General features: G+C 36.1%; 2 protein-coding genes across 3 annotated transcripts in view; both read right to left on the bottom strand.

The window, feature by feature from the left end:
* Positions 1-5,435, bottom strand: part of LOC109239231 — an 8,673-nt gene extending 3,238 nt beyond the window's left edge. For both annotated transcript variants that reach the window (XR_002069864.1, XM_019405773.1), the window contains exons 1-2: positions 5,135-5,435; positions 86-201 (exon numbers count right to left, since the gene is read on the bottom strand). Coding sequence is in view for 1 of the 2 variants with exons in the window: in XM_019405773.1 (XP_019261318.1) it covers positions 86-201; positions 5,135-5,260 (242 nt within the window). In the remaining variant the exon portion in view is untranslated. The remainder of the gene's footprint in view (positions 1-85; positions 202-5,134) is intronic.
* A 2,772-nt stretch (positions 5,436-8,207) lies between these two features.
* LOC109239230 lies at positions 8,208-18,908 on the bottom strand. The gene is made up of 9 exons (XM_019405771.1): positions 18,785-18,908; positions 15,773-15,880; positions 12,552-12,781; positions 12,225-12,476; positions 12,047-12,123; positions 11,057-11,432; positions 9,513-9,569; positions 8,628-8,689; positions 8,208-8,544 (listed from the first exon to the last, which is right to left on the bottom strand). The coding sequence occupies exons 2-9, from the start codon at positions 15,861-15,863 to the stop codon at positions 8,508-8,510; spliced, it is 1,182 nt and encodes a 393-aa protein (XP_019261316.1). The 5' UTR covers positions 15,864-15,880; positions 18,785-18,908; the 3' UTR covers positions 8,208-8,507.
* Positions 18,909-21,698: the final 2,790 nt, after the last annotated feature.

Raw genomic sequence — 21,698 nt, 5'->3', positions numbered from 1 at the left:
TGTCAGAGCTTTCAGCGTTTAGGTGCTTCTAGTGTCTTAAAGAGAAAACATCAAAACCATTGGAAACTTTGAAAATATGACCTACCCAACTTCTTGATATATAGCATCCGACAGTTGCCTTGGTTTCATATTTTCTGCACCTGGACGGTTAAGTGCTGCTGATTCTTTCACAGTGGCTATTATGCTATTCCGCAACTCTTCCTGGAGCAAAACAAAATTTCAGACAACTTGGAGCATATATAAACTTAAAAGTGTAATAGCCTCATTCTTGTCCTTTTCTTTTTCTGAACATAAAGTAAAAACATGACATACCCAAAAGCCAACAGAAATGACATACAACAAATCCACCTACATCGTGGTTACTGCAAAGTGCCCAAAAAAAAAAATCGTGCATGTTGAATTTTTGGTCAACTCATACCTTTAGTTTCTAATATCTTGAATAAAACACAGGCATAAAAGCAGAGTCACAGTGCTGGAGATGTTGGTTCAAGATAATCGGCATCTTTGAGAAGATAGTTCAATAAAACCTAAAACAAATAATTTGCCCTACCTCAAACTGAGCCCTAACATGCCCACTAAGACTGCGGCAAAAGATAAATGAGGAATGGACAGAAAAATGTGCAACGTGCACGATGTTTTTGCAAAAAAAAAAAAAAAAAGCAATTTCCCTTTAAAGCAAATGGTTTTCTTGGGTAAACCACTCATCATATGTTTGAGAAGATAATGTAAAAACCACTCATCATATGTTTAACACTAACATAGTTAGTCGGAGACAAGAACCTTCACAAGTAAAAGCGACGGGACACGGATAACGCACAAATTTACAAAAGGGCATCCCTAAGGGGTTTGATATAGACAGTCTACCCTAATGCAAGCATTAGTGGCTGCTTCCACGGCTCGAACCCGTGACCTATAAAGCATAATTTTATAAATAATTTATTTGGCGTTAACCTATTCAAAAATATTAAATGATGTAAACTAGAGGTGTCAAACGGCCGGGTTGACCCGGGACCGGCCCAGACCGGTTGAAACCCGGACCGGACCGGCCCGGTACTTAGGGGGCCGGGTGGGCTGGGTTACTGGGGTTAGGGGGGTTGGTCCGTTCACTTTAATTCATCCGGTTAATCGGACCGGTCAAACCCGGTCAACCAAAATCCCTGTAGAACCGGCTAACCGGCCCGGACCTGTTTAAAGGCTAAACAACTACTTATTATAGAAGACTCAGGCACACTTCCCTATACTTCTCCTAAGTGACTTCAAAATCCTCTTTCAGCCGATTCGAAAGCAGCAATAGATGATTTCAATATTTTTTTTTTAAGGTTTTAGAGTCCAAGGCAATGCAAAACCTTTGAATTTACTCTTTTTTGATTAATTTACTTGTTGTTAAATGTAAACCTTTCAATTTGTAAGTTTGAATTTTGAAATAAATGTAGCACTTGCAATTTATAAGTGCAATTTTTTTTCATCTTCATTGTATTCTTTATATTTTTACTTTATAATATAAATTACAATAGTTATACAAAATACAAAAAAAAAATTAAAAAATAAAAAAAACACTAACCCGGCCCGGCCCCTTGGACCCGTAACCCTTACGGTTCATTTTTTAACCGGATGAACCCGAACCCGTTAAGCCCGGTAACCCCTAACCTATAGCCGGCCCAGTTCGAAACCCGGACGGTTTCAACTTTTTTCTACCCAGCCCGGCCCGGCCCGGCCCGGCCCGCCCGTTAGACACCCTTGATGTAAACAACATTTCATCAATTTCGTTGATTCTAAACTGAACATAAAATGGTCTTAGCATAACAGAATCAGTTGGAGTAGTTTCATATACTAAAGGAGCATTATATAAATACGAAATCTCAGAATTTGATAGAAAACACTCATCATATTCTTTAACGAATAATGCTTATCTTACTTCTCAACTTGCAGCTAGGCGAACTTGACCAACACTTGAATAGAAGCTATAAATTTTGGCTCCATGCTTCCTGTGCCTTTAAACACCGGATTCAAGTATATAGATAAAGTCCCATTCTCTTATTAAATAAATTAACTAGCCCCTCATACCCTTGTACTAAGTAAATAATCACATAATAACTTCAAGACTAGAAGTGCATCGTTTACCTTCAACATGAAAAAGGAAGATCTCTTTGATCTTCTTGTATATAGAGATATACCAAAGGCAAGAAAGACGTTTTAACTTTACCATGAATAGTACATCGTTCTCAAGTTTTATATGAGAAAATAACTGTTCAGCTCTAGGAGAAACGATGTTTTAAATGATAATGAGCATGAAGGTTTTTTTTTTTTACCAAGCTTAGGCAGATATGTTAGGCTTTGGGAAACTAACAGTGAAATTTTCTCTGTCCCCTTGCCCCACCGCAGACATTAGGAAGCACAACATCAAATTTAATCAAGTTTGACACCACATTAATTCATGTACGACAATAATACAGTTAAGTCCCAGCTATTGTCTTTTAAATTTGAACTATTGGAACCAGATATTTTGGAGTGTGATCTTTTGTAGTAGCAAGCACTTTATTTTAGGTGATTCCTGGACGCGCAATATGATGTCACTTAATAGATTCTTTATGATGTTGGAACCGCGAAGCTTTCAAAGTTTGTCCCTTATGCCTTTAATTTATTGTTACTAATCTAATTTTTATATTTTTTTAAGTAAGAACTGATAGTTAGTACAGTTCTAGTTTTAAGTGTAGACCATATACAGATATAACATCATCTCCAATACGTGTCATGCCCCCATAACATTTCAAAATTTTCATGCCAGGTCCATGTCCATGTTCAACGTAATGCTAGTGTGATGTATTTTTGCTTAGCTTCTAAATGTGTATAAAAATGTGCACATCTCTTCAAAAGGTGCACCTTTGTGGAAGGTTAAAAGTTTTGACATTAATTGGAAATAAAGAGATTTGTTATCAGCAGAAAACAAGCATAATGTAACAAAATACTTCCCCGAACCTGGGGCACCAAGTCAGTTTCACCTTTTACAGCTCTTCCCTAGCCTAAAAGTCCAGGCTCATTGCTAAACCCAAATATAACTAACAACTGACCAGGGTAAATCAAACTATAGAAAGAATGCAATCAAAACTGCAAGTCTCGTCAAAAAATTTAATTACTTATACCTGAATACCGCAAAAGTAAAGTCCAGACCATACAGAGGTGGGCTGTTACAAGACATTGTTGTAGGGATGGAAAAAGAACCACTAAAGATCCTTAGTCTAAGCGAGTTCAACCTGAACTTGTGCCTTCAATCAAAATCGATCTGAATTTATTTTGCACTCAACTCAACTCATATTGATTTAAAACCCAGCCCTAACAAAAGCTGAGCGTGCAAGCTTCTACCGACCTAGCTCAACTAGCAATCCAAGTAGATTAATATTCAAGGTATTCTTTAGGCAAAAGAGAAGACATCAGAACCTCAGTTTTGGAAAGGCTCACTGATCGACTGTGTACAATTAGTTCTGTTTAAAAATCTTGCCTTGGATGCAATGAAACTCAAGAGTTCCCCATGGAAAATCATATGGAGTTAAAATCAGTCAGAAGAGCTTTCAAGCAAAGGCCTGGCCAGGCTTAACATGCCAATAGAATCCCGCCAGTAAGTCTAGTAACAAACATCAACCAAGGTATACGGTTTCAAATCTTGTAGAAACCCTTTCTGCATCCGACAAAGTCCTTATTGAACCTTTAACTGACATTTTCTGAACTTCTACAGTTTCAAACTAAAAAGAAGCATATTTTTGTTTTTCAATGATGTTAAGCATCCAAATGAAAGCTGAAACAAGCATAAACATGTACATAGAACGTGCACTACAAAATTAAAGTTTTAACTTTTATACACCGATAATGGATCTATCAAGTTACTGAAAAACCAATTGCAAATAGCAGCCTAGTTTGAGATACCTAGAAAAAGGGTTAGAAAATTGGTAAACCAGCTAGCATGGGTTAGGTTAAATTTCACTTAGAGTGTAACAATTCTTTATAGTCCATTGACTCTTTGAAGTACCTTTGATCCATTGACTCCCGGATCACCATGATCAACTTTTGCTTCCACCCGTCGGTCTCATAGTCAGGTCAGCTATACCATCATGCTCATGAGTAGAATCATAGCTTGCGCCAACTTTTGAACACCTATGTTTCTCTTTAGGAGGCACCTGCCCTAGATAAACTACATACCTTGCCCCTTCTGGGTATATAACTTAAATCCTAAAATTGATCTCTAATCTCTAATCAGTGCCAAAGGCCAGCGCCACATGCAATGAATGGGGAAGTTATACTGTGCAAATAGGATAAGAACAAAAACTTTTGTACTAATAATAATTTTTTAATTCAAATCACATATGTAGCATTCTTGTATTTTCTTTTTGAGTTGAAGTTATATACACCATCATTGTAAAGAATCTTTACATTATCAGTTCAACCAATACCTGTGGGAATATACTTGGTTTATTGTTGTTGTTGTTGTTATTGTTATTAGTTCAACCAACGGACATTTACAGGTAAGCCAGCCTCCTTAAAATATAGGATTTGCTATCTTTAAAGAAAGATATGCTACCTACTGCAACAGATAAAGGTGACCTGATAAATTCCTCTCATTGGTATATCTTTAACCTATTATAGCAAGTTAACTTACCAATTATTCTAGATTAACAATCAATGCTATTAATCAGAATCCTGCCATCATTTTTTAGGTGACCTTCAAAATATGCTTTATGGTCGGTGCATAGAACTTAAACTCATATGTTTACTAGTTTAATTCTATGTACACAATCAGGTCACTTACTCTATTAAATAGCATTAATTGATAACCTCGAATAAATGGTAGTAACACATTATAATAGGTTAAATTACATGATAGTATGAACAATTTATTACATTATCACTCTATCACAGGTGGAGGGATAAAGACTGCATACACAATACGTTCCCTATACCCAAACTTGTAGGATTACACTGTGTATGTTGTTGTTCTTGTACTCCATCAGTGTATATAACTTAAGCCCTAAACAAATATAACAATAGAGAAACGGAAGATGAATAAATAGGATGTGCAATTTTAGCCCAATGAGAAACCCTAAATAACAAGCTATAACAAAAGAAGAAAAAGCAAAATACTGACGTTTTCTTTGAGTTTGCGGAGAATTTTGAGGCGAAGTTTATCGAAATCACCGTCGTCTTTGAGCTTACATATCACATCTTCAGCTCTTATTCTTTTCCCGTTCGTACCATTACTACTATTCTCCATTGTTGTGTCGTAGAGCTAAAAGGCAAATCTATAGGGGTATAACTCTATAGTATATATTGGATGTAGAACTTTGGAATAAGGAAAAATATTATTTTTTGAAATTGTTGAGTGGATTTTGTTGCTCTGTTAACAATTGTGAAGAGGAGGAAAGAGTGATTAAAGATTTGGACAGATGGTGTCGCTGTTAAAAAGACAAAAGTAAGCTTTTAAGTAGGTCATTTGCATTTATACTCGCTTTTTGTGTCACGTTTTAACTTGTGCCCATTTTGCAAAAAAAATTACAAGCGTACCTGTTTTTTCGCATAACTTCAGCATACGGGGCTGAAGTAGCAAAGGCAATCACGCAAAACTTCAGCATTCTAGTAGCCGGACCTGAAGTTCAGCTCTAGAGCTAAAGTTTTTATTTTGTAATTGGCGAACTTCAGCTCTAGAGCTTAAGTTTTTGTTTGTAAGTTCATCACTAGTCTACATTTGCTTACAGAAACACGACATTGGATACAATACACGCATAGGCACCATTGCAACAAGGATAGTTAGACCAGAGCTCAATTTTAGAACCAAAACTGTTCATTGGCTTTCTGAAACAAAGTAAAAATTTCTGCACAGCGACAGATGCAAAATTAATCCAACAACGGCGAAAACCTTTGATCCTGTCTGTGCCTGGAGCATCAAACCATTTACAATTTTTCTTCTAAATTTTAATCTTTCATTCACTATTCAAGTTCAGCAACTAATTAAGGATTGTTCAGTCAATCATCTAGGTGCCGCTTTAAATAATTTGTTTATAATTTTATTTTTAAATAATCTGATAAATATATTTATGGCAATCATCCCATGAACCGAAGTTTCATTGCAACACCAACAACAGTAGAAGAAGAAGAAGAAGAAGAAGAAGAAGAAGAAGAAGAAGAAGAAAACGAAGGAGGAGAAGGAGGAGGAGGAGGAGAAAGGGAGTTGAAGTTATTTAAAAAGTGGGTACAAGCTAAAAAATTTTTAAAAAAAAATGAATATAGGTTAAATGGGAGCGACCAAATAGGGCGCCCCATGCAATTTTTACCTTAATCAGACGTCTCAAAGTCGAGCCTATGAGAATTGAGCTCACTAAGAGTGAACAAAGGATTAGAAGTACCCAAACTAGTAAATTGAGCAAATCTCTCAACATTTAACTCGAGATTTTCAAGTGGAGTACTAAGAGGCTTAGAGCGAGCCTTTTATCTCCCTCTATGAGTTGATTCAGTGCGAAAAGTCGATGTAAAATTCAAAATGACTATTCACACGTCAGAGTATTCGGATGCACGTGCTTTGTTAAAATTCGGGTACTCCTTTCTCAAAAGGGCTACAAGTGTTAATGATCACGGAATGATTAAATTAAAAAAAGAAAAAGAAAAACAAGGTAATTTAGGCCTTAAAAGTAAAAATTGCACGGGGCGCCTTGGTCGCCCCCATTTAACCTATACCCATTATTTAAAAAACTTTTAGCTTGTAGCCACTTTTTAAATAACTTCAGCTCCCTTTCTCCTCCTCCTTCGTTTTCTTCTTCTTCTTCTTCTTCCTCTTCTTCTTCTTTCTTCTACTGTGTTGGTGTTGCCATGGAACTTCAGTTTATGGGATGATTGCCATAAATATGTTTATCAGATTATTTAAAAACAAAATTATAAACAAATTATTTAAAGCGGCACCTAGATGATTAACTGAACAATCCTTAATTAGTTGCTGAACCTGAATAGTGAATGAAAGATTAAAATTTAGAAGAAAAATTGTAAATGGTTTGATGCTCCAGGCACAAATAGGATCAAAGGTTTTAGGCGTTGTTGGATTAATTTTGCACCTGTCGCTGTGCAGAAATTTTTACTTTGTTTCAGAAAGCCAATGAACAGTTTTGGTTCTAAAATTGAGCTCTGGTCTAACTATCCTTGTTGCAATGGTGCCTATGCGTGTATTGTATCCAATGTCGTGTTTCTGTAAGCAAATGTAGACTAGTGTTCGACAGTTCCAAAACAAAAACTTCAGCTCTAGAGCTGAAGTTCGCCAGTTCAAAAAACAAACTTCAGCTCTAGAGCTGAAGTTCGACAATTCCAAAACAAAAACTTCAGCTCTAGAGCTGAAATTCGCCAGTTACAAAACAAAAACTTCAGCTCTAGAGCTGAAGTTTGCCAGTTACAAACAAAAACTTTCGCCAGTTACAAAACAAAAACTTTAGCTCTAGAGCTGAACTTCAGACCCGGCTACTAGAATGCTGAAGTTTTGCGTGATTGCCTTTGCTACTTCAGCCCCGTATGCTGAAGTTATGAGAAAAAGCGGGTACGCTTGCAATTTTTTTTGCAAAACGGGCACAAGTTAAAACGTGACACAAAAAGCGGGTATAGATGCAAATGCCCCTTGATTAAGTATTGAGAGATCTTAATTATCATACCACACTTCTTGGTGGTAATCTACTTAATTTTTGGTAACAGGCACTTCGGATCCTTCCTTGGGCCAATTTGTGCACGCGGTATTGAGAAATATATATTTTAACCGCTTGAAAAAATAATAGCTGACATATATATATATATATATATATATATATATTGCTACAAAATACAATTAGTAGGAGATACTACATCCTTTTAGCAATACAAATATCGTTTAGCTCTTGGTTTACTACGGTGTAGAAATATTCTTTTTGCTTCTCTTGAGAGTTGTACAATAATTTCTCGTGGTCATCATTCCAATTTCATAAATCAAAAGGACTCTTTGGATCATTGTGTATGTTGTTCACGTATTGGAATAACTTCAAAACCATAAACTACAAATAAAAAATCTTTTATCAATAAAAAAAATGCTCTCAAAAGAATAAAAGGACTATATCTTCTCTACATCCCAATAATCCATACCTATTCCGTCCTAATTTATGGAAAGATAATATCCATATCTATACAGGATTTTGACTTTGTCAAAGATAGAAAAATTTTACGAATGAACAAATAAATAATATAGAGACTGCTAATTTTCCTGTACAAGTTTGCATTGACAGTAAAAGTTTCCATTCAAATGCAGGAGGGGAAGGAGGAGGGTGACAAGAGGGCCATATAATACAGTACAGATATAATACAACACCATAGCAATATTTGCTCCTAAGTTTTAAGTTTTACAAAAATAAACTGAATTTTTTTTGCAAAAGCCACCACTTCGCGACGAATGCAACAATACATATCAATCATTGCCTGCTTCCCATGAAGATCAACGTTACCACTTAGCGGATTTAGATTCAGTGACTTCTCCTTTTCTTCGAACTGCCCGACTGCCTGCAACGATAGATTACATACAAGTTATGCAGATGGTTCGTTGCAAATCAAGTGTTATCGAAATGAGAAGTCAAAACACTTACGAATCATCACAGTTTTCTTCACTGCCTAATGACCTCTGTGTACTTCGCGATGGTCCTGAAACCTAGAAAAAGAGAGAAGGTAAATTACTGTAAATCAAATTGGCGTCAAGAAATTTCCACAGGTTGGAGTAGATACATTAATCATAGACCTCTTTTAAGCATCCGGTTCCAACTTACTGCAAGCACATCTAAAAACCAGCATTCATAATCTCATGCTTTTGAGAAAACTTCAGAGAAGCAACAAATCTCGGCATTTGACATACACTTAATTACACTACTAAATCTTGTTTATGAACACAACGGAAAACCTGATGCTTTGTTCAGAGAATCTTTCTACCAAAAGATTTTTAAAAAAAAAAATCTGTCAAGTAAAATTCATGGATGATACAGAATGCCAAAGAATATTCATCATTAGCAATAATTCTCACTAAGAAACCCTCCGCAGAATATTTAACAAGTTCGCCCTCGAAAATGAGCATAATACATTACTGGAACCACTTCACCATGCTAGAGAAAAGAGAGAAAGTCTCATCTGCCAATTGTAAAACAGAGACTGAAATTTCCAGGACTCTATTATAGCACTCTAATTCATCACAATCCTTTCCCCAGAAAATAAACCTTACACAGACCATCAACCACTAGATAGCATGGAGAAAAGGAAGGGATGGGAGTTGAACCAAGAATTATGCTTCCAGTTTATTGCAAAATGAGGGAAGGGTAAACAATTTTCTCAAGAGAGAAAGAAAGTTAAAAATAAATAAATAAATAAATAATAAAAAAATAAAACAGAAGGATCAAGGTGAATCTTTTACAGTTGTTGAAAAATTTAAGCCAACAAAGCATGCTTGATATGTATATTCAAGAAAAGCGTCAAAGACTACTTACAGGGGGGTGCGATCTTTTGCTTCCTGTGCTATGAGCTTCAAGATACTCTTCATACGTCTGCAACAAGAGAAAGGAATTCAATTGTTACAGTAATATCTTAATTATGGCAACATGATTTAATGGTGGATTTACCAGCTACACCACGTCATCCATGAAGTTTTATACTTTTTTAATGAAAAGGTAAAGTCCATGAAGTATTATAGTACTTGTTTTAAAAACATCCTTCAAACTCAAATCCGGGAAGAACAGAATATAGAACCCACAGAGTATATAGCTAGGAGCCAGGTGAATCTATATATTAAATACATAAGAAATGCAATGTCTTCATACGAGTCAAAATGGCTTAACACTTGTTTGAAAACGAGAGGGATACACACACACAAGCAGAGATGGAGAGAGAGAATGGCGGGAAGTTTCGTGGCGCCTGCAAAACAAAGTGCACGTTGATAGTAAGTGTCTTAAATCATTACTAATCAACATAATGATATGCTAACTAGGGACTGATGCAGGACGTAAATTAGGCAATAGAAGACCAGCAAGTTCTGGATGATATATATAAGATTTTGCGTGCAGAAAGTTGCATAGAGAAATTGAGGTTCTACTGCCTGTCAGATGGGCAAAGGAAAGGATAGCCGGATATGTAGGAAGGATAAAAGTTAAGGCAGGTAAACATTAAGTTGCAGAAAACTTGAAGCTCTAGTCCTATATCGGAAATATAAGGAATATTGCGAGGTCGTAGATTTATGGTATGAGGGAACAAGTTTTGGCAGTGAGGTGGGAGACCAATGAAAAAGAGAAGAAGAACGTCTACGAATCCCACCAAGCATTTCCTTGGGACTAGAAGCACCAAAGAAGAAAAAACAAAAGCTTCACCAACAAAATAGGAATAACCTGATAACTTTTCACTCTAATCAGTTCAACATCTCTTAAGGATTACTATTCGCTGAAAAAGGAAACTTCCATATACGAACTTCTAACACTACTAGGATTCCCAAGTAAAATTAGGAAATTAGATAAATTAAAATCTAATAAACCATCTAGCAACAAAAAGTTTACTATAAACAAAAAACACCCTGCACTTATAAAAATAACTTAATACAATTAATGGTATCTTGATATAACATCTGTGCATTCAAAAAAATTGTAAGCCATTACACTCATGAGTCTTATGATACAAAGAGAACAACTGAGAGCCCCACTACAGAAACAGATGATGCAAAGTCTAATATCAGAAAATCTGGCAGTCTTTTCAAATTCAAAATTACTGAATTTGACAAGTTCTTGCACATGCCTCCTAACAGTAGACAACCGAGGTATCAGACACACACAAAGTACAGCTTCATATCCATTCGATGAAAGGAGGATGCTAGATATCAAATAACCAATTACAAACTACAGAGAAATCAAGCTTTAATCGCTGAAATCATCAGCAAACTTTGAAAAAAGTACACAAGACTATTTCATCATCTTGGAATATAAGAACAATCTTTTCAACCTAAGAGCGTCAATAAGTAAAATTATAGGGTAAGACAAGAAAGACAGACCATTTCAAGAATGTCATCTTCAGTCAAATTACTCGCAAGTGGGCTCCTTTCTGCTGACAAACCCCACATGTTGATTCGAGGACCCACATCAGCGTCTACATGAAGATTAGCAAGGCTTCCATTTTTTTGTGAATGCCTTGACTGTTTTGATTTCGATTCCCCTGATGCAATAGCTGACTCCTCCGCAGCAAATACACCATTTATTCCTTGAGGTGCTATGTGCAGTCCATGAGCATTAACTTGATGTTGGTAGAGAAAAGAGGGATAAAGCATGGACCCCATATGTAGAGATGCATTATACTCTTCACCCCCAGGATGAACTGAAGGCTCTACATATGGCCTTTTAAAAGAGAGATCATTCCTTGCAAATCTATCCCTGAATGAGCCAATAACTATTATAAAGAGAAAAATCATTTGGACCAGTTTTTCCAGAACTCTAGAACTAATTCAAATTTGAAATTTGAGAAAACACTCTGGGGTTGTTCGGTTGGTGGGATAAGGGATAATAATCCTGGGGATTAGATGCGGGATTATTTTATCCCGCGTTAGGTTAAATTTTCGTATCCGGGATTAATAATCCCAAGATTAATTTATACCATTGTGGTATTATTCTATCCCCGGGAGTGGGATAACAATCCCGAGATTACTAATCCCGGAATAAAAACACTACAATGACGAAGATACCCTTCTTCAAGGCTCTTTCCCCAAAGTCATTTTTAAAAATCCAAGGTTCAAATTGGAAAATAAAATTTTATCCCAACTTATCTAGTATACCGCAAACACATGTTTTATATTATAGCTCGTATATCCCATTTTTAGTCCAACAAACCAAACGTCTACCAACAAAAATATATCCACTAAATAATTTTGTCACTATTTAATCCCCGTATTATAATCCCAGGATAACTTGTTCCCCAGCCAAACGACCCCTCTATGTTTCCAAATAACAGAACGGGAAGAATATTTTAAAATTTGGGGAAAGGGCAATACATTTTCAAATTAACATCCAAAGCATCTTGTCCATCAAGGAGCTCACATAAAGCTTCACCAATATCTGGAGGTAACTCCTGACAGCAGTACATGTACCAGAGTCATAAAAGCCCCTTTACTAACAAGAGTACATGGAAAAAATAAGCTTATAGTACAGCGACAAGAATATAACCCATGCCTGGCAATCTCTACTAATTTTGACTGGTTTGTAGTCATTCCATGGATTCTTAAGGTGAAGAGTTCTTTGGAAAGGCAGATCATACAATCGCAACCATTTCACTTTGAAGCTGCGGCCCCAAGGATTACGTCCACCATTTCCTTGACTCCAAACTTGGTCTCTTCTCCAACCAACAGTTGAAATCATTTCGGCATACCCTTGAAAGAAGCCACTCATGTTGACACTAAATATTAGTATCACTTTGCTGGAATTCTGCCCAAAAAAGAAACATGTTTTTGTCTGTACTGTAAGATATATGACAGATTTTCGAAAGGAAAAACGACTTACATTAAATGCTTCATCCAGAATTGGCTCATTCATGACTTGAGTTGCCCAAATCCCTTTGTTTACTGATAACTGGATATTTTCATGGTTCAAACTCTTGATTATGAAATATCTTACGCCATAGAATTTACCATTTCCAATTGCACCTGAAATTCCAATCTGCTGACATGAATTTGTCCGCTCTTCTGCTCTAGAACGACATGTATCCTCATTTGCTCTGTAGCTTGGAGTATCTGAAAAAAGAGTAGACATTTTATTGAATAGTGTCCACATATACTAGTAAAAAGTAATTCATAAACTATCATTTAACTATCGCTAGTCATGTCAATGACATGGAAGTCACAGGATATATGAGAATGTGCATCTAAAAACAGTAACTAAAAGTAAGAAAAAGAAGCACTATTCACAACCAAAAAATAATGGAGCAAGCATAGGAACTAGCTTGAGCTGCTTGTGCATAGAAATTAATCATCTGGTTCCAACATCTCAAAACATCTTTAAGAAGAAAAAATGAGCGCACAGCCATTTTCCGCGAAGTTACTAATAATTATTGATATAAGATTCAGTAAGTAAAACTTGAAAAGAAGTTAGATTGTGGTATGGCTCTTGAATAATATAATCAAGTTGAGGTAGGAAAATGAATCACAAAGTAAAATATTATAGTGACCCGGGACTCTGGTCTAGTGGTAAGAACGCAATGTGGGATAGGCACATGTCAGGGGTTCGAAACTTGCCGCAGGCAAAAGCTTGGTATTTAAGTGGAGAAGGGTAGAAGGGCAGGCCTTTTATCCGCGAAGTTTCAAACACTGCACCACTGGCCTCGGGGATTTCTCGGTTATCAAAAGAATATTATGATTAACGTCGATATACTCATGTTGCACTTACTATAATGGATGAATACACCAAGAGGAGTGGAAACTAAGAGAGAAAAGAAGTTGGGATAAAATAAGTAAACACTTTAAGAATCCAATAAGTCTGATATTCCAAAAATCTGAGAGAGGGAGAAAGAGAGAGGACGTTACAACCACAAAATAGAAACAGGTTTGATCAATAGCGTCCTAGACAGCATCCCCACCTACTATATGTCATTATTTCCAATGAGTAGTAAGGTTTTGAAACAGCTTGATAAAATAAGAAGGAATTTTCTATGGGAAGGGAATAGCAGTGACCACAAATTTCACCTGGTTAAGTGGTCCAAAGTTTTATTACCAAAGCACCAAGGTGGACTGGGTATCAAGGATTTAGCTTTACAGAATAAATGCTTATTAATGAAGTGGCTATGGAGGTACACTCAGGAGAATAACTGCCTGTGGAAGGAAGTTGTCAATGCCAAACATGGTGTACAGAACCACTGGTGCACTAAACATTCAAGAGCACCACATGGAGTTGGAGTTGGGAATGGACATCATATCAAGTTCTGGAAGGATAAGTGGCTGGGCAGCACAGCTCTAATGAACGCCCATCCTGCACTGTACCAGATAGCCCAGAGAGCCTGACTCAACAATATGCCACAACAGGGAAGACAATACTTGGAACATAATCTACAGAAGGAACCTACAAGATTGGGAATTTGAGGAATTGCTCAGACTACTGGCCACTCTAAATGGCTTCTCAAGCACCAATTAGCACCAGACCAGCTCATATGGGGAACTAGACAAGCAGGAAGATACTCAGTGAAAGCAGCCAACAAGTACTCATAATGCAATCACTGACCAGTGGCCATGGAAGCTAATTTGGAAAGTCAAACTACCACCTAAAGTTATCTGCTTCAACTGGACAGCACTTCATGGAGCTTGCCTAACACAAGATAACTTGGCCAAAAGGAATTTCCCTATAGCTAACAGATGCTTTATGTGCCAGAGGAATGCAGAGTCACACAGTCACCTCTACCTACATTGCACAGTCGCCAGCATATCTTTGGAATATGTTTTTATCTCTTTTTGGACTCGAATGGGTCATGCCACAAAACTTCAGGGAAGCTTTTGAGAGCTGGAGCCTTTGGAAAGTTGATAGCTCCATCAGGGAAATATGGAAGATGATACCTGCAGCCATTTCTTGGACTATCTGGAACGAAAGGAATAGAAGGTGTTTTGATGGGATATCAACTGCTGTCCAGTCTCTCAAAGCTGTTTGTTAAGTGTATTTATTTATTTGGGCTTATCTAGCCCCTGTAGATTCTCCTGTTAGTTATCTAAACTTTGTTAGCTCCCTAGTACTAAGCTGATTTTTTTTGCCTTTTTGTATTGGAGCTAACAATTTTCACTACTTTTGTAACTATTCTGCATCTTCTTGATGCCATCAATGAAACCAATTACTTCATCAAAGAAACAAAATAGAAACAGGACAGAAGGTGAAAAGCTCACTACAAATCTCCAAACATTACGTAACACACAGGTTCATTATGAAGGCTTGAAATTGCATTGAAAAACCAAGTGAAAAGCTTTAAAAATTCACAGGTTCTACTCTCCCAACAACTGCATATCTTTTTCGTAACATTGGAAACATATGAACTCATGGAGTCATTTCAAAGCTACTTTCCAAACATAGAATCAAGCAATGTACCGAACGAAATGAAAAATTCTCTAGCCAGCTTGAAGCCCTTTATCTCAAGTGAAGTTCCAGCTAAAGTAAACTAAACCTAACCATGTTTGGCCATCATTTGACCTACTTCAAGCTTCTTCAACTGAAAAGTTATTAAGTGTTTATTGCTCGTCAATTGCATAGCAAAGCCAACAAAAAACATACTGGAGAGATGAGACTACTTTTTGGAGGGGAATTAAAACTGTGCATCTAAATAACTATATCTGTATCTTCTGCATACAAATTCATGGAGTGCATAAACCTTGTAATCTCAATGACAGCCATTACTATTCCGACAAAAAAAAATAACATGCAGAATTGAATTATGAAGAGATTTAGCATCAATTTGACCTGGTTTAGTGCATAGACCTAATAATGTCAAGCCAGCTTACACATACTCAAGATACTATGCAAGTAACTGACGCTCTTTGAATAGTCACTATTTAGTAAGTAGTGGTCCTTTTTAGTTCTCAAGAGACGCTCAGCCCAAAGTAGAAAAGCCTGGCATTGTTTGGCCATCAGTTGACGGGAGTCAAACCTTCTTGCACCAAATCTCAACGGGAGCAACAACTACTCAAATAAAAAACCAAAACAAATATCCAACCTGGTAACTGAATTATGAAGAGATTTAACATCACTTTTACCTGGTTCGTCCATATTCCCTCTTTCGTTTTTCCATTCAGTCACTGAGGAATCAACTACAGATGCATTTTCTTTTGCAGTATCTGATGACATTAGTTTTTTACAACCTCCTACCAAAAAAGAGCCAGCAGAATAACAGTAGAATTAGTTTTAGAGCTACAAGACCTCCAAGTAGATGAAATAAAAAAAAATATTGAAAGGTAAAATATAGGAAAGAAACTTTCGGAAAGTAAATCCGAAGTACAGTAAATAATAAGTTTGGTCTCTAAGGCTGTATATAATTTGGATCACCAAAAGAAAATTCTCAGATGGAATCACATTTAAATGCCATAAAACTTATCACGAATCTAATCCAAAACTAGTACACATCACCAACCTTCGAACAAATAGAGTTTGATGTCTCATAAGGTGCTGCAATGGCAACTGTCGACAACGTGACATTCAAGAAAGCTAGAAACTAAAAATCTAGAAAACTCATCTAATGTGAAATAACTGGAACAAAAGGAAAGGCAGACAAGTGTTGAGTTAATCAAAGCTCGATAATCGGAAAGGAAAATGGAACTAGCATTTGTAGAGTGTAGTAACAAATCAATACCATGAACAGTACTCAGCAAAGCCTTCAAGCATCAAAATTCCGTAGATTGTGAATGCTATAAAGTTCATGGTTATAGAAAAACTAAGGTAACTTCAGAAAACCTAAATAATTCAAGTTATTTTCACAAAAAAGGGCAACTTCAACCACCCAGCAAGTCATCTATTTAAAAGGACCTTTCTTGTTGTACATGCTTGAACTATTTGGTCATGAAGCAATTATGGATGAGATGAACTAAAACTCATCATTTTTAGCGGCAAATGCATGAGAAGAAGCTTAGATAAAACCACATGTTCTCGCCTTCATCGACAACAACAAAAAAATGCTCTCATATCATTGATTATTGCAGAAAGTTCAAACCACCTATGTTACTCGGACTCTCCAAAAATGTCGGCGGGTGCATGTAGGTTCCTCCAAAAGTAGTGCATATTCGGGAGGATCCAACACGGGTGCGGCGGCATTTTTAGAGAGTCTGTAACATAGCAAACAACAGGAACAAGTTGCCTCGTTATTATGTTCCGTAAGAACAAAACATATAAATTCAACTTTGAGAAGCCTTATGTCCTAGGTTTCCAACGTCCATCTCGAGCAGCCACTTCAAGATTACATATAAAAGAAGTGTAGAAAACAACTTACAAGACAAAGGTCATCTAACAGATTCAAAGACCAGCATTCTCAAGATATCTTCCTAATTATGCATTTTCTCTAAGCAAATTAGGATTTTTAAAGATAGCAAAGAGTCAATCCCCACCCAAAGTTCAAACCCTTCTCCTGTGTGAGGCAGTGATCAAATTCTTATTATGTCTCGCACACATGGCTTCCGAAGTTGTTCGTGTCTGTTGGAGGTTTAAATTGAAGTTCCAGATTTTTTATGTTTACTCCCCTTTTATTCAATTTCTTTCGATTCGGCTCATCTAATTTAGCATTTTGAGTTTTCCGCCTGACGGCTCATGCCCAAAGGACTTCTCCCTACTACAAACTATCTCTTGATACATTCTGGATGTGTAATGGTAAAGACTATCTTTTGTGAACAATTTTTTCTCCCCTTTTCTTCTTCAGTTTCCTTTTTTCACTCCCCGTCTTCAGCGCAGAGGCGGATTCGCAATTTGAACTTTATAGGTTCAAGTTTGGAATTCTACCACAATCCATTCAACTTACTGGATTCAAAATCTATATTCATATTCCCTCTGTTTCAATTTGTGTGACACACTTTCCTTACTAGTCTATATTGAAAAGAACGACACATTTCTATATTTGAAAACAATTTAACTTTAAAGTTTCCATTTTATCTATCTTACCCTTAATGAGGAGTTTCTATAGCCACTCAAATATTATAGGCTTATAGCCCACAAAGTTTTTACCCTTTAAGCTTTTAAGACCACAAGTTTCAAAAGTTTTTTTTCCTTAAACTTTGTGCCGAGTCAAACGACGTCACATCAGTGTTGTCAAAGGCGCGCTTAAGCCCTGAAGCGAGGCTCAAAACACGTTGAGCGCTTCGCCTCGCTTTTTGGGCGCTTTAGTGTCGCATCAAAGCTCTAACACATACTTTTCCTTGCCAATGAGTGTAATCCTGAAAAGGCGACCTTAAACAATTGATATTTCACTTTATCATGATTTTTTTTTAATTTCTTTGTCCATATGTTTGTTATCCATGCTTATAATGATTATTCTTGGACTACTATGCATATTTTTACTTTTTCTCCCGTTTGCGCTTTGCGCTTAAAGCCCCAACGGACCTTAGAGCTTTTTTGCGCTTTTCGCCTTTGATAACACTGCGTCACATAAATTGAAACGGATGGAGTACGTATTTAGTATAACTTTTAACATGAGCCAGAGTTACTGGGTTCAGATGAACCCGTCACTTATGCACTACAATCCGCTTCCGCTTCAGTGTAGCTACTGGCTAACAAAATAAACTCTTAGATATCACATTGTCCATGACAGTGATCAAACAATAGTCAAGTACATATACTACATTCTTCAACATTGTAATAAAATGCTCATCGTTTCAAAAATCTGTCTGGGCCAACCCTTAGCCTTTGAAAATCGGGGATGGGTCCGCCCCTCTACCCTTCTCCACTTAAATATCAGACTAAGTCCGTTCTAAAGAAAAGCCCCCACAAACCCACATGATAATACAATTCAGTTAGCAAATTTCTTTCACTAAAAATAATTCATGTACAACTTCAACATTGTAAATAAAATGCTCGCAAAATTCAAGAAACCAGATAAACCCACATGATAAAACAACTAAGTATGCAAATTATTTAACTAAAAATAATTCATTTATGGCCTCATTTGGAACAAGAAGAAACGGAATGACCAAAAAGGATTATCTTTTTCACTATATAAATTTGGGTTTAGGGTTTTCTAAAAGTTGTTTTATGCCTTGAAATTGAAAATGAAAGGGGAATTTATTTACCTTTAAAATTCAGAGAGAGAGAGTTTGGAGTTGGAAGTTGGAGCGAAGGAGCAGAGTAGCGTCCAGTTTGATGGAGATAAGCTGTGCCCTAATTTGGCCCCCAATTTGGCCCGAATAATACTTATTAATTGGTTTAAATTTGAGGCGAAAGAAGAAATATATCCCTATAATATAAGTTCCATAAGCATTAAAAGTTTTTTTGTCTTTCTAGAATTCTTTTAAGGGAAAATTTCACATAACATTGGGGTCCCTACTTTTTAATTTTATAGCCCATATTTTAATTTACAACCAACTAGCCCGAAATTGATAGGGTAAGACTCAACATCCAACTCCAATAAATTCTCGAAATTACTATTTAATTTTAAGAAAAAGATTGTTCAAGTTTTTAAGTTAGTTTTCGAATCAGCAACTGTAACTCAAATATTAGTTCAACAAACCAAATTCATTTGAATGGTGAAAATTAGATTTTTAACAAGCTTAAATATGTGGGTTTAGATTTCGCATTTGATTTTGTGAGAAATTTGGAAAGGGTGTTATTTAGAATTGTTGGAAATAGCATAAGGAGGCTGCATATAAAATTTGAAGTCATTTAATGGAGATTTGGACTGGTTTTGAACAAGAATTGCAACTGAAAATTGTGAAAGAAGTTCGTCTACAAACACTTGTATAAAGGTGTATAAGATGTGTTTATACACTCATATACACTATTATACAAGATTATACATAATTATACAAAAAACTGACTTCGTCTTCTTCCTTGCGTCTTTTCTGAAATTTAACTCAAATCTTGCTCAAATCTACTCAAAATAACTTCAAATTTAAATTTTGAACTCCTTTTGATATTTTCAATCAATTAGAACAACACCCAATCCAAACAACTAACAAACTCAAAAAATCCTATTTTCGAAAGCAAAGCTTTGAATAGCCCTCAATGGTGGACGTCTACTCTTCAATTTTCTTATATTGCAACCAGGTGACACAAGCAGAGAAGTAGTAATGGCGGTCGGCCCCTTGAGGCATATGTAGAAGATGTGAGAAGAAAATAGAATGAAAGCAATGGTTGTGAGAACACATATTTAACTCCATAGCTTTTAGAAGCAATGGTTGTAAGAACACAAATTTTGAATTTGCTAGTGCTTTCAAAATATGTACAATATGGGCTAGATTGGGTAAAACTTAAAAACATGTGCCATTTTTTGTTATGGTGTGATGTCAAGTGTATTTTCTTGTAATTTTTTTTAACATAGTAAATATTTGATAATTAATTAATTATATGATTAAATATATAAACATGTGCTATGTAATTGTTGAATTGATATAGGAAAAAGGTTTAAATTTACCCTTCTACTTTCGAATATTATCTACATCTAACTCTGTTATACTATTCAACCAAATTTATCCGTACCGTTATTCTATCAGGCCAAATTTATCCCTACCACCAACAAACTTCAGGTGATCTAGAATCTCCCAAATTATTTTAATTAAGTCACTTATTCTTCTTCTTGATTCATTATTTTTAAAATAGTTGGCATTTACGTGCTTCCTTAATTGGAAAAATATTAAAATAATACAACGATTAGTAAACAAAGTATAGCAAATTAAAAAATCTAAATTAAGTAGATTGTCTAAATTCCAAAAGTATTTACAACATACCAACTTTAATGAATCTGTTGCACCAAAGGCATGGAGACTTTGCAAGTATTAGTGATAGAAGTTGAAGTTCCTTGGAGATTTTACATTGTCGAATTCAACTTTGATATAATCAAATGCCTACGCATCGTGCACTCTTAAGTTAGTCGATCGACCTCTATACTAACCAAACATAACAAAATATATTTGAATATACATGTTGGGTTTTTTGTATTTAATATATTAAATACATAAAAGAGGGTGAATGGAAAATGGAGGAAAATGAAATTTTTGAGTGAAATTTTAAGTTTCCCCCTTGGCAAATGGCCATTGTCCCATATTGGAAGAGGAAGAGGTTTCTTATGGGTATATAAGCAATTGCTCTTCTTCTAGCTCTTAAAGAGTTGAGAAGAAGGTAAGCCTCGCGCCGTCGTCGTCGTCGCTCGCTCGGCTCGGCTTCGACTTCGACTTCGGCTTCGGATTTAACAAGAAAATGATAAGAAACTATTAAGAAGTGATAGGGGTGGTGAATATGAATCTCCTTTTGAACAAATATGTTTAGAATATGGAATTATTCATCAAACAACGGCCCTTTACACGCCCCAATCCAATGGGATTGCAGAAAGAAAGAATCGTTCATTAAAGGAGATGATGAACGCATTATTGATAGGTTCTGGATTGCCACAGAACTTGTGGGGGGAGCCATTCTTACGGCTAGCCGAATACTAAATCGAGTACCCCATAGCAAAACACAATCCATTCCATATGAAAAATGGAAAGGAAGGAAGCCCAACTTGAATTATTTTAAAGTGTGGGGGTGTTTGGCAAAAGTGCAAGTTCCTAAACCCAAAAGGGTAAAAATAGGACCGAAAATCGTTGATTGTGTTTTCATAGGATATGCGACTAATAGTAAAGCATATCGATTTCTGGTTCATAAATCAGAAAATCTCGACATTCATAATAATACGGTTATAAAATCAGATAATGCTGAGTTCATTGAAAATGTATATCCGTATAAAAAGGAATGTGAGTCGATTGGTGAAGGATCTAAACGACCTCGGGAAGAAACAAAAGAAAGTACACTTAACCAGGAGGATCCAAGACGTAGTAAACGTCAAAGAACGTCTACTTCATTTGGACCAGATTTTGTGACTTTCTTATTGGAAAATGAGCCTCAAACATTTAAAGAAGTTATGTCTTCATCGGAATCATTGTTATGGAAAGAGGCAGTCAATAATGAAATAGAATCCATATTGAACAATCATACATGGGAATTGGTTGATCT

Source organism: Nicotiana attenuata, unplaced genomic scaffold (genome assembly GCF_001879085.1).
Source record: "Nicotiana attenuata strain UT unplaced genomic scaffold, NIATTr2, whole genome shotgun sequence".
NCBI lineage: Eukaryota > Viridiplantae > Streptophyta > Magnoliopsida > Solanales > Solanaceae > Nicotiana > Nicotiana attenuata.
The sequence above is the reverse complement of the archived record's forward strand: the minus strand, read 5'-3'. Positions and strand labels throughout refer to the sequence as shown.